Source organism: Prenolepis imparis, unplaced genomic scaffold, assembly GCF_030444845.1.
Source record: "Prenolepis imparis isolate NDT839.2.m4 unplaced genomic scaffold, iyPreImpa1.0 SCAF_772, whole genome shotgun sequence".
NCBI classification, from domain to species: domain Eukaryota; kingdom Metazoa; phylum Arthropoda; class Insecta; order Hymenoptera; family Formicidae; genus Prenolepis; species Prenolepis imparis.
The window spans coordinates 1-9,939 of record NW_028141930.1 but is presented as its reverse complement, the minus strand read 5'-3'; the positions used below and the strand labels follow the sequence as shown (position 1 = coordinate 9,939).

At 34.4% G+C, this 9,939-nt stretch overlaps 1 protein-coding gene and 1 non-coding gene across 2 annotated transcripts; one reads left to right on the top strand and one right to left on the bottom strand.

Annotated features, from left to right (window-relative positions):
• Nucleotides 1–8: 8 nt before the first annotated feature.
• LOC145948852 (uncharacterized) lies at nucleotides 9–2,056 on the top strand. The gene is made up of 4 exons (XM_083058401.1): nucleotides 9–908; nucleotides 1,166–1,289; nucleotides 1,616–1,786; nucleotides 1,932–2,056. Exons 1-4 carry the CDS (start codon nucleotides 9–11, stop codon nucleotides 2,006–2,008), a joined length of 1,272 nt encoding a protein of 423 aa, XP_082914527.1. The 3' UTR covers nucleotides 2,009–2,056.
• A 1,737-nt stretch (nucleotides 2,057–3,793) lies between these two features.
• Trnaa-cgc (transfer RNA alanine (anticodon CGC)) lies at nucleotides 3,794–3,865 on the bottom strand. Its single transcript has one exon. It is a non-coding gene; the product is annotated as a tRNA-Ala (tRNA).
• Between the last annotated feature and the right edge of the window lie 6,074 nt (nucleotides 3,866–9,939).

Genomic DNA, 9,939 nt, shown 5'->3' with positions numbered 1-9,939 from the left:
AAGAAAAGATGAGCGTCGACGAAGGCAAGGCCAAGCGAGAAGTGAAGTCGGAGAAGAGAACTGTGGAAACGAACGGCATCGAGTGTCCGAAACAGCGTGTTAACAACGATATATGTTATTGCGACAGAGCGCCAGGCTCGTCGCAAAGTGTTGCGACGAAGGCGCACTTAAAAACGAGTTATTGCGTGGAAAGCGACAGTAAGAAAGCTGCAGCGGCGGATGCCGCGGTAAATAAAAGCGGCGGGAAAACAACGCGCGGCAATAAATTATCACCTGTTGCGAAGGATTTCGGCGGTGGAAATAAAAGGCCAAAATCGCATCTCCAAAACGCTTTCAAGAGTGACGATATTTTTACGATATCTCGCGAGTCATTTCCCGGACAACGTCGCGTAGAAGGTAGACTGGAAAAGTCTATTTTTTCGTGCGTGTCGTCACCTAATAAAATGAAAACGTCCACTGTTATCATCGAAGAGCTTCCGAACGACGAAGTAAGCGAGATACCGGGGAAAATTGTCGATCCTGACGAGAAGAAGAGCGAAACGAAGAAGAAAACGAGTCCGATGGATGAGAAAAGTATATCGACAAAGAAATCGTGTGTAAATAAGAACAAGGAATTGATCTCTCTTGGGAAAGAGAGTAGAACTAAACCAAATTTAACGCCGAATAAAATTCAGATAGTTAATAAATGTGAAAGACCGAGAAAAAGTATCGACTCTAGCGAAACGAGAATGGAAATAAAGAAAAAAACCAAGCCCAAAGAAGAGAAAGATACGCTAATGAAAAGATCAGATTTAGATAGGAATAAAAAATCTCTTGAAAACGAAAGCAAGATTAAAACGAGTGTACCGAACAAAATTAGGTCTAACGAGCATCAGAAAGATAGGGAAAAATTGGAAATGGAATTTCAAGTATGATTTAAGATATGAGAAAAACGTGTATAATTAAAAACGGGATGAGAAAAATATATAAAATATTATTTTTATATAATTATATATAAATTATACAAAAATTATATATAATTTATATAATGTTATAATTATCTAATTTACAGTTTAATAATTATATAAATTTTGTATAACTTATTAATTATATAATTTATATAAAAATATATAATTTATATGTACTTTATGCTCGACTTTATATAATACTTAATATAATTTTTCAGAAATTGGAAAATATTGAATCACCTTATGAATTCTTACGTCTATGGCAATCCCTGAAGGATGATGCTAATTTGAAATTACACGCAAAACTTTTAAGATGTATAGCACACGAGGACATGAATAAGAGTAAGTTTTATAAAGTGATATTAATTATAATATCGAGATTTTTTACATATTAAAATTATATATTATATATTATATATTATATTATTTGCTTTTAAAATGTAAGCATTTGTTTATCTCTATTAATAGTTGTTCTAATTTAATTTCTATTCATTTTAATATCTGAATATTTTGACATCTTATTTATAGTTTAGTAAAAGTAGGGTGTTTACGTAGATCACGTTCTGTTTTATAGATTATATAAAATGGCAAATAATTATCTAAATTTTATTATACTGTTGCAAGTAATTATTTAATATATCATGAAAATATTCATGAAAATAATTCAGTCATAGGCAATAAATTGGATGCGACAATGTTCAGTCTCATCTTGCATTGCTGCGAGCAACAATTCTGCACTCCAAAAGATACACAACTACTTACGCATCTACTATATTCTTTAAGTCGATTAAATCGTTTTTCCATCATTTACATGTTTATGGATTCCAACGATAAAAAAGGTAACGTAAAGATAACAAAGATAATATACATATGACTCCTATTTTAAATCATGTGTGAAATAAAATGTACTTTTGCATAAATCTGACTCAATCTATGTAATTTAATAAATCTAAATAGATCTCTCCCTCTCTATTTATTTCACAGCTCTGGAAAATATATTACGCTTTCTGGAAAAGGAGGATTCACCCAAAGTCTCGCAATTACGTCAGATTTATACTTGAAGACTACTTATTGTAAGTTAGTGTAGTCGAATACACACACATATATATATATATATATATATATACACATGTATAAGAGTCATGAATATATTTAGCTATTTTTAAGAATTGTTTAAAAATGGTCTTTAAAATTAATTTTCCAAAATAGGAAAAAATACAAATTTAATATATTGTATTAAAGAAATATGAACACACACTCACCATTATCACCTCAACAAGATGTAGATGAGAAGCAATCCTCTGCCTCCGTTGACAATCCTTCCTCAATAATCCCACGATGTTATCCCATAATGGACCACACACATACACTCGCGAATTTGATCGATCCGCTGCAAAGCGATCGATATCACTCGCGGTCACACGGATTCGATTAGCCCGATAATTGATTCGGCACTCCCGGCACACGTTTATACGCGAAATTCGATTCGGAAGAGGAGTGGAAAGAAAACGCGGGAATTGATTAGCGGCAAAAGTTTCAAGTGTCATGGCGGAGTATCTCAATATCTCAAGCGTGACGTCACAGCGCCACTCTCGTTATCCTCCGCCACGAATCCATCCCGAATCTCATCCACCCTTCGATGCTCCATATCTGTTGACGCCGCGTATCCTCGAATGCGACGCTCAAACGTCGCGGATGAGGCAAAGGGCGCGAGATCACGAAGACCGAGAATCGCGATCGCGCGGAGCGATTAACGCTACGAGACGTCGACCGGGACGGATAAAGGAGACGCGAAGCGACGAGCGACCGGTAGCGGAAATTTGAAAGGTGTCATGGTGGACGTATCTCAATATCTCAAGCGGCGGCGCCACTTATCGCATACCCGCCAAAATGCCCAAATCCGTCCCTCGATGTTCCCGTCGATCCTCCTCGATTCTCCTCGATCCTCCTCGATGCCGCGGAACGCCGAATGACACTCGCGATGCTGCTTAGCGCGCGCAACTCGTCCGAGACGGTCAAATCAGCGGGGATTTGGCGGAGACGCCTACTGACCGGCGATTCAAAAAGTGTCATGGCGGAGTATCTCAACCGGCGTCGACCCTCCTTTCCAGCTCGACAGACGATCGCGATGTTCCTCGTCTCGAGCCTCCTCGACGCCGCTGCGGATGCCGGGTGACACTCGTCGGACGAGCCGACGGCGACGACGAGAGACACCGCGCGAAATTGAGCGATTCGGAGACGGAGTCGTCCGACACTCCGAAACGGGACGCGACGAGACGCAGCCGACTGCGAAGAATGACTCGTATCAGACTGATCGCTCTGCTCGCGATCGATTAAATGCACCACGAGACGATCGTCCGTCCTTAATCTCGACACTTCCGACCCTTATCCGTCCGTCATTACTCGCTCGCGGGGTGAAAAGGTCGCGGGAACGCGGAGCGATCGCGATCGATAGCTACACCGGAGCACTCTCCACGCGGACTGATCGGAAAGTTGGCGAAATTCGAGGTCACGTGACGCGTGCTTTTCTCGCGTAGGGCGCGAAAAACTTGGTAGATTGAAATTACTTAAATTATCGGACGGATTTTAATATATATAGCGTGGAAATAATTGAATGATATGATGTTGTAAATCGACAAAGCATTTATTATTATTACTATTATTCTATTGTATATGTTATACTATTTATGTGATTTGTCAGAAATTAAATACGAATCTCGGCTAGACAAAGAGAGAGGGATGAGATAGAGAAGGCGAATTTTCATCATCATCGATGTCAAAGGAAAAGTAAAGAAAAGTTTGCGTAAACGCGTTTAAAACGTGAAGAAAGATCAAAAAGAAAGGTTTGGAGGAGCTGGGATTTGAACCCAGGACTTTCAGCATGCGAAGCAGACACTCTACCACTGAGTTACACCCCCATTTGTAAGATGAATGCTTAAACAGGGAGACATTGAACGGGGCCATATTTTTAAAATAATTCTTTCATAATTATATAACATTAGGATGATGAATTCTGTAATAGAACAATGTCTACGCTGTGCAATAACACAGAGCCATAAATTACAAGTATAAATTTACACTAGCATTTGCCACATATTTCTTTATTTCAACTCGTTTATAATCTTAACAATAAATAGGGAAAAAATTACCATGTCAATTTGCTGTTGCTAATTTCGAGTCTCAATCACAGCCAATTGCAAATTTCCGCCAAATGTCCAATTCGCTCTGCATCCTCGCAGGCTGTCAACTGTCGCTCGCGAAACTCAAATGCAAATTCGCCTTGAACGTGATCGGCGCCAGGTTGGCCATCCTGCGCCTGCGCACAGCGACACCATCCGCGCCCCGCGGATATGTATTATTGATGCGCTAACCTATGCGAGACCAGGCAACGACTCGTCGCCAATTCTTTCGAGTGTATTAAGGATTGCTGTGCGCGTCGCGTCCGGCGATCGAGCGCGGTGCACGCGGTGCATGGAATTGTTATAATTACGACTGATCCGGGATCCTGAGAGGCTCGTCGCGAGCCGCAACGTCGACGCGCGACAGACGCGAGCGCGCAACTGTCATCGTGCGTCATCCGCCGTCGTGGGAGCTCGAGAGGCTGTTCTCGGCGTGGACGAGGTCGCCGACGTCCCACCATCACCAGGTTACATGTTACCCGCGAGCTTCGTAAAACTTGTTTTCGCCCATTCTCTCGCCTGCACGCTTCTGCTGCAAATGTGAGTCCCACGTCGCTATTTTCCCTGATTTTTTCATATTTATTGACGTGAATTATTGACGCGATGATTCAAGTGTCTACTGATTGTTAGGTAAACAAAAGCAGGTTTGCCTCTACTCGATTGTTGTTGGTATACTTATCTCGAATGAGTATTAATGATTGTTGAAGATAATATGACAGAGATCAAATGAAATGTTTTAAATCAGAATGATATAAAGTGCAAATTGTTGTAATGTTGGATTTGTATTTGTTTGATATTACACAAAATGTTTGTCTTTACACAGTTACAGAGCTGCGATATAGATTAGCTCATTTAATCTATCTGTTGGAAAGTTGTGTTACGCGCATATTTTGGATAATGTAAAAGATAACGGCGTCAATTTACTAGTATGTTTTCATTTCACACATGCATGCTGTCTCTTAACAATTAAGAGAATTCATTTAATAACAATTAAGTTATCATATGTCATTAAATAAAATATATCTACTTTAAAATATATATCTATCCTTGTTATTTATTGATGATTGATTGAATAACAACAGAATATATTTGAGAATATATTTTTATTTTATCATCCACATAATATACAATATGTATATATAGTTTTATATATTTTTAGTGCACCCATGAGAGATCTTATTGCATATCTTGATAAGACATTATGCATCTGAATGTATCATATAGACAAATAAATACAATCTTTTTCCGTATCACATTCGAATTGCGCATACAAAACAATGACGTTTTCAATGGCATTGCAAATAAATCGCGTGATCGCTGAAAATTTATGGAAGCTGCTATAACTAATATTTATCTAGACGTAAATCATTAACAATTGCAGTATAGGGATATAAACACACGTGATCGAATATATTATTTCGTTTTAATTATAGGGAACGAGTTAATTTAGTTACGCACACAATATTATATAGTAGGTAATTAAATTTGTTTTCATTGTACTAATATGGAGCTTGCAAAAAGAATCAAGGTGCAGAAAAATCTCATCGATTTCACTTAAGCATTCTTTAAGTTCAAAGTTTAAAAAATATATTTCCATTATTAAAAAGGAAATGTAAAGTCGATACTCGCATATATCGAAGATCGTGTCACCTCTTTTCCGCGACGTTGATTGATTGTCCCGATGTCGAATAATCGCGCGAGGAAACCTCTTGACAAACACTAACTTTTATTATTTCCGAGTTATTCCGCGTTATAAAAAACGAAGCTGTCTCAAACACGACCGCACTATTTGACAGCTGCCACAAATCTAAATAAAGCGCTCAATGTTAAATAAAACAAAATCGATAATAAAATTAAATTTTTAGAGAGCTATAAAATTTACTTAAAAATAAAAATTTAATTTGTATAATAATTGCATCGCTTATTACAAAGATGATCGTATATTCAAATTTATCGATAAATAAAGCTTATATTGTTTCCCTGCACCAATAAAATTGATTTAATTGGAATTCTAATCGGCTTCTCATACAATCACATTTCTAATTGCTTTATAAAAGCGATAGCTATATAACGCGATATGGACCAAGCTCCATAATCAATCACGTCATGATAATTACGTGGATGAATTAACTTCAATGTTTTAATTTTAATATTACAAACTTCAAGATTGCGACACAGCCGACTAGAACAAATCGTGAACAACAGATGAAATAAAAATAATATTCACTCATCTTTACAATGATAATAACTTTGTAGATAATTTTATATTTTTATATTTTATATTTTTACATTTATGAATTTTGGCAACTTCAAACTTTTATCGAAAATTTTATATAGGTAATTTAAAAAAATATGCATGTATTTCTTTGTGAATAATTAACTACATTTAGTTTTATCTAATATCTATTGCAAGATGATCATGATGAAATATAAGAGTCAAACGTCATAAATTACGCAAACTTATGGAACAGAATATAGCGACGAATAAACTAATAAGATCAAAATTATTTTCTTTATAGCGAAAAATGTCTCTGTAAATAAATTTCTCTCGTGTAAGATTTTTCTGATTAAGTATCATTATTTATTTATTTAATAAAATTGTTTTTCAGTGAAAAATGAGATAAATAACTCACTATTCTTTTCCAGTATCTATCTAATCGGCTTCTTTCAATCTTACCATGAACTATGAGAATGACAAATTCAAAAGATATGTAAAAGAAATGCAAGATATGAATATTCAAGAAAAGTTATATTTGGATTGGGTATAATTACGATATGACAATATTTGAATAATTTTAGTTTTGAAAGAATATATTTAGATGAAAATTAATTAATTTCTATATTTAATAATATATATAAATTTGCTTCTGCAGGTTCAGTTTTTAAACCTCACACAATAAATTAATAATAATTATAATAAAAGTTTTTAAATGTTATTTTGTATTTATTCAAAATACTATATTCTTACTTCTACAGAAAAGATTTACACTATTAAAGATTACACTATTCTCTTGAGCAATAGAGTTATATGTCTAAACGATAATGTCGTCGTTGTACATTTTCAAGCAATCTGTATCAACATGAGTTTATTCTCGCTCTTATTAATCAATAAATTGCTTGGTTTGCAAAATATTTATAATATTCTGTCACGTCTTATAAAAAAACCAAAAAAATGCGATGTGTAAAATATAATATATGATATATAAACGCTACTTACATTTCAGCATTTCTAATAATAAATAATATTCGTATAATACAGAATACAGTATTATAAAATTGCTTGTGCATATGCTAAACACATGTCTATATGAAATCTTATCGAGTTAATTTCGAAGGATCCTTATGCTCCGATGTTTCTCTGCTCTGTTTCTATCTTCCAGCTGTGAAAGAAAGAGACAGAGAAACATATCTGTTGCAAGAATTGTGTGTCTTCCATGGAATAATCCTAAGTTTTCAAATATCCGTCAAACGTTTTAGTCGGTTTTTAAAAATGCATAATAAAGACCGAAAGACAAGAAATGTTTGTATTAAAATGCATTTTGCCTCTTCTGGAATGCATTGCATTTCATATATGCGCGATAAATGTCGCTAAAATTATATTTAAATAATAATCAAAATAATAATAATTGTATTATATCAATAAAATATGTAAAATAATAACAATCAAAATAATATATAAATACTATAATGTAAAAATTGCAATATTGTAAACTTTTTGTACGATAAATATAATTTAAAAAAAATATAATACAAACTTTTAAATTTACAATTTATATATAGCATAATTTATATATGTTCGATCTCTCGCTGCATAAACTTTACAATGCATTTTGCATCTCGTGTGTGTTTTTCATCTTCACCAAAATACATTTTATTACATTAATTAATCACGAATCTGAAACCAAAGAGAACCTCGGTTGATGCAATATTTCGTCTCCTTTCGATTGCAATAAGCGACTGGAATATCAAATATAAATGATAAAATTTCTTATACATGATAAATGTGCATATTTTACACATTCAAGTCTTAATTAAACGAGGGTAATTATTTCAAGGAAAATTGGCATTGAACTAGTAAATATTATATTAATAAGAAATGTGTTAACAAGATTAAAAGTCTAGACCGTTGACTAATTCGCACAACCAGTATTAAATGCGACAGCTATTCCTATCTCATGTTTATATGCGAATTAATCTTAAAACCGAAGGATAAACTTTTAATTTAAAAGAGGAACTTATATCACACGAAATTTATATCAATCGTAATATCTTTCTCAAGACATTTCATTCAATGTCAATCATTTATTGTGACACACAACACGTGGATCCGTTCTAGCATGATGCAACAACGCGTTCTACTTCCTATATCATTCCCTTTTCTACTCCAAAAACTGGAGAAAAACAGGAAAAACAAGTATTTGCAAAAAGCAAGTAAAACAGTATCTTTTAGTCAGACTTACTTTGAACAAACTTGAGAAGAGATCGGCAATCGAGCGGGCGTTTTCCCTTCGCATTCCTTGCGTTTGGTCTTTTATAATCATGGTCGACCGGCAATCTCTCAATCACCAGAAACTAATTACAGTAATTTTAACATACGACTGGAGAAAAATGACCGTCTTGACCGTTTTACAGTGTATTTCGCCTGTTGTAACAGATATGACGAAACGTATCGTGTTATCACTCGTCACATTAAAACCATAGCACTTATGCTACTTTTCTATTTTTGCTGCCTTTGATTGCGTATCGCGTATTGATTATACGAGTACATTGCAAAATTAGCTGAGAGAGAGATAGTATAATTTTTTAAATATTTTAACAATAAATAATGAATTTCAATATGTTCTGTCGCGCAAAATTTTTCCTGCCTTTGATCTATGTTTCACATAGAATAGATATTAAATTAATAGAAATATGTCGAATAGAATGCATTAATGAAACATGAAGTCAGCATAGAATGGAAAGAAAGTTTAAATTTACAACATCAACATAATTTTTCTTGAGCTTTTAAATCAATTATTTGATATTAATACACTTCATTTTCTAGATATTCTTCAGTTACTGCAAGATCCGCAATTTATAAATATGATATATATAGTTTTGCTGTATACATTAATTCTATGTATTATATACAATCATATTTTTAAATTTTCGATAATTTATTACACAACAAGTAGATTATAGTAACTTCATATTTATATTTGTGCTAAATATAATGAATATAATTTCTCTTATTAGTCTATTAAAAATTGAGTGTATTTTTTTTTTATTCGATAACATTCAAAGTTGCAATATTTACATCTTTCACATATAAATTTCACTCACCACAAGTCCCAAAATTATATTTACAAATACAATACGTATGTATCATATCTTTTTGTCGTATTTAATACACGATGATCCCAGAACTTGCCGCTCATCATCCATTATCTAAAATATGTTCAAAATATTTTATCTAACGTTAGAAATCTTATCGAGTTAGTACGTGAAATGTTTGCTTAAAATTTGAAATTTGATTTTCTGGATTTTCAAACTTATACTTTTATTAATGAGGGTTTAATCATGAGCAGGCTCTCGTGGGTGCCCCGCAGGGCATCCTGATGCTGACTTCGTCGCGATTTCATCAGAAGAAGGGGACCACGCCATAACTCGTCGTAGAAAAAACACTTTCCATATGTAAGGTTACAAGTTAGCGTGGGGAGACCGGATAAACACAAGAGTGCCAATACTTGGACTTGTTTTCATCTCGACAGTCTTAATCCAGCCTTTAGCCGAACCAGTCCAGGAGTACTCTGCGTTGATACCACTGCTTGCTT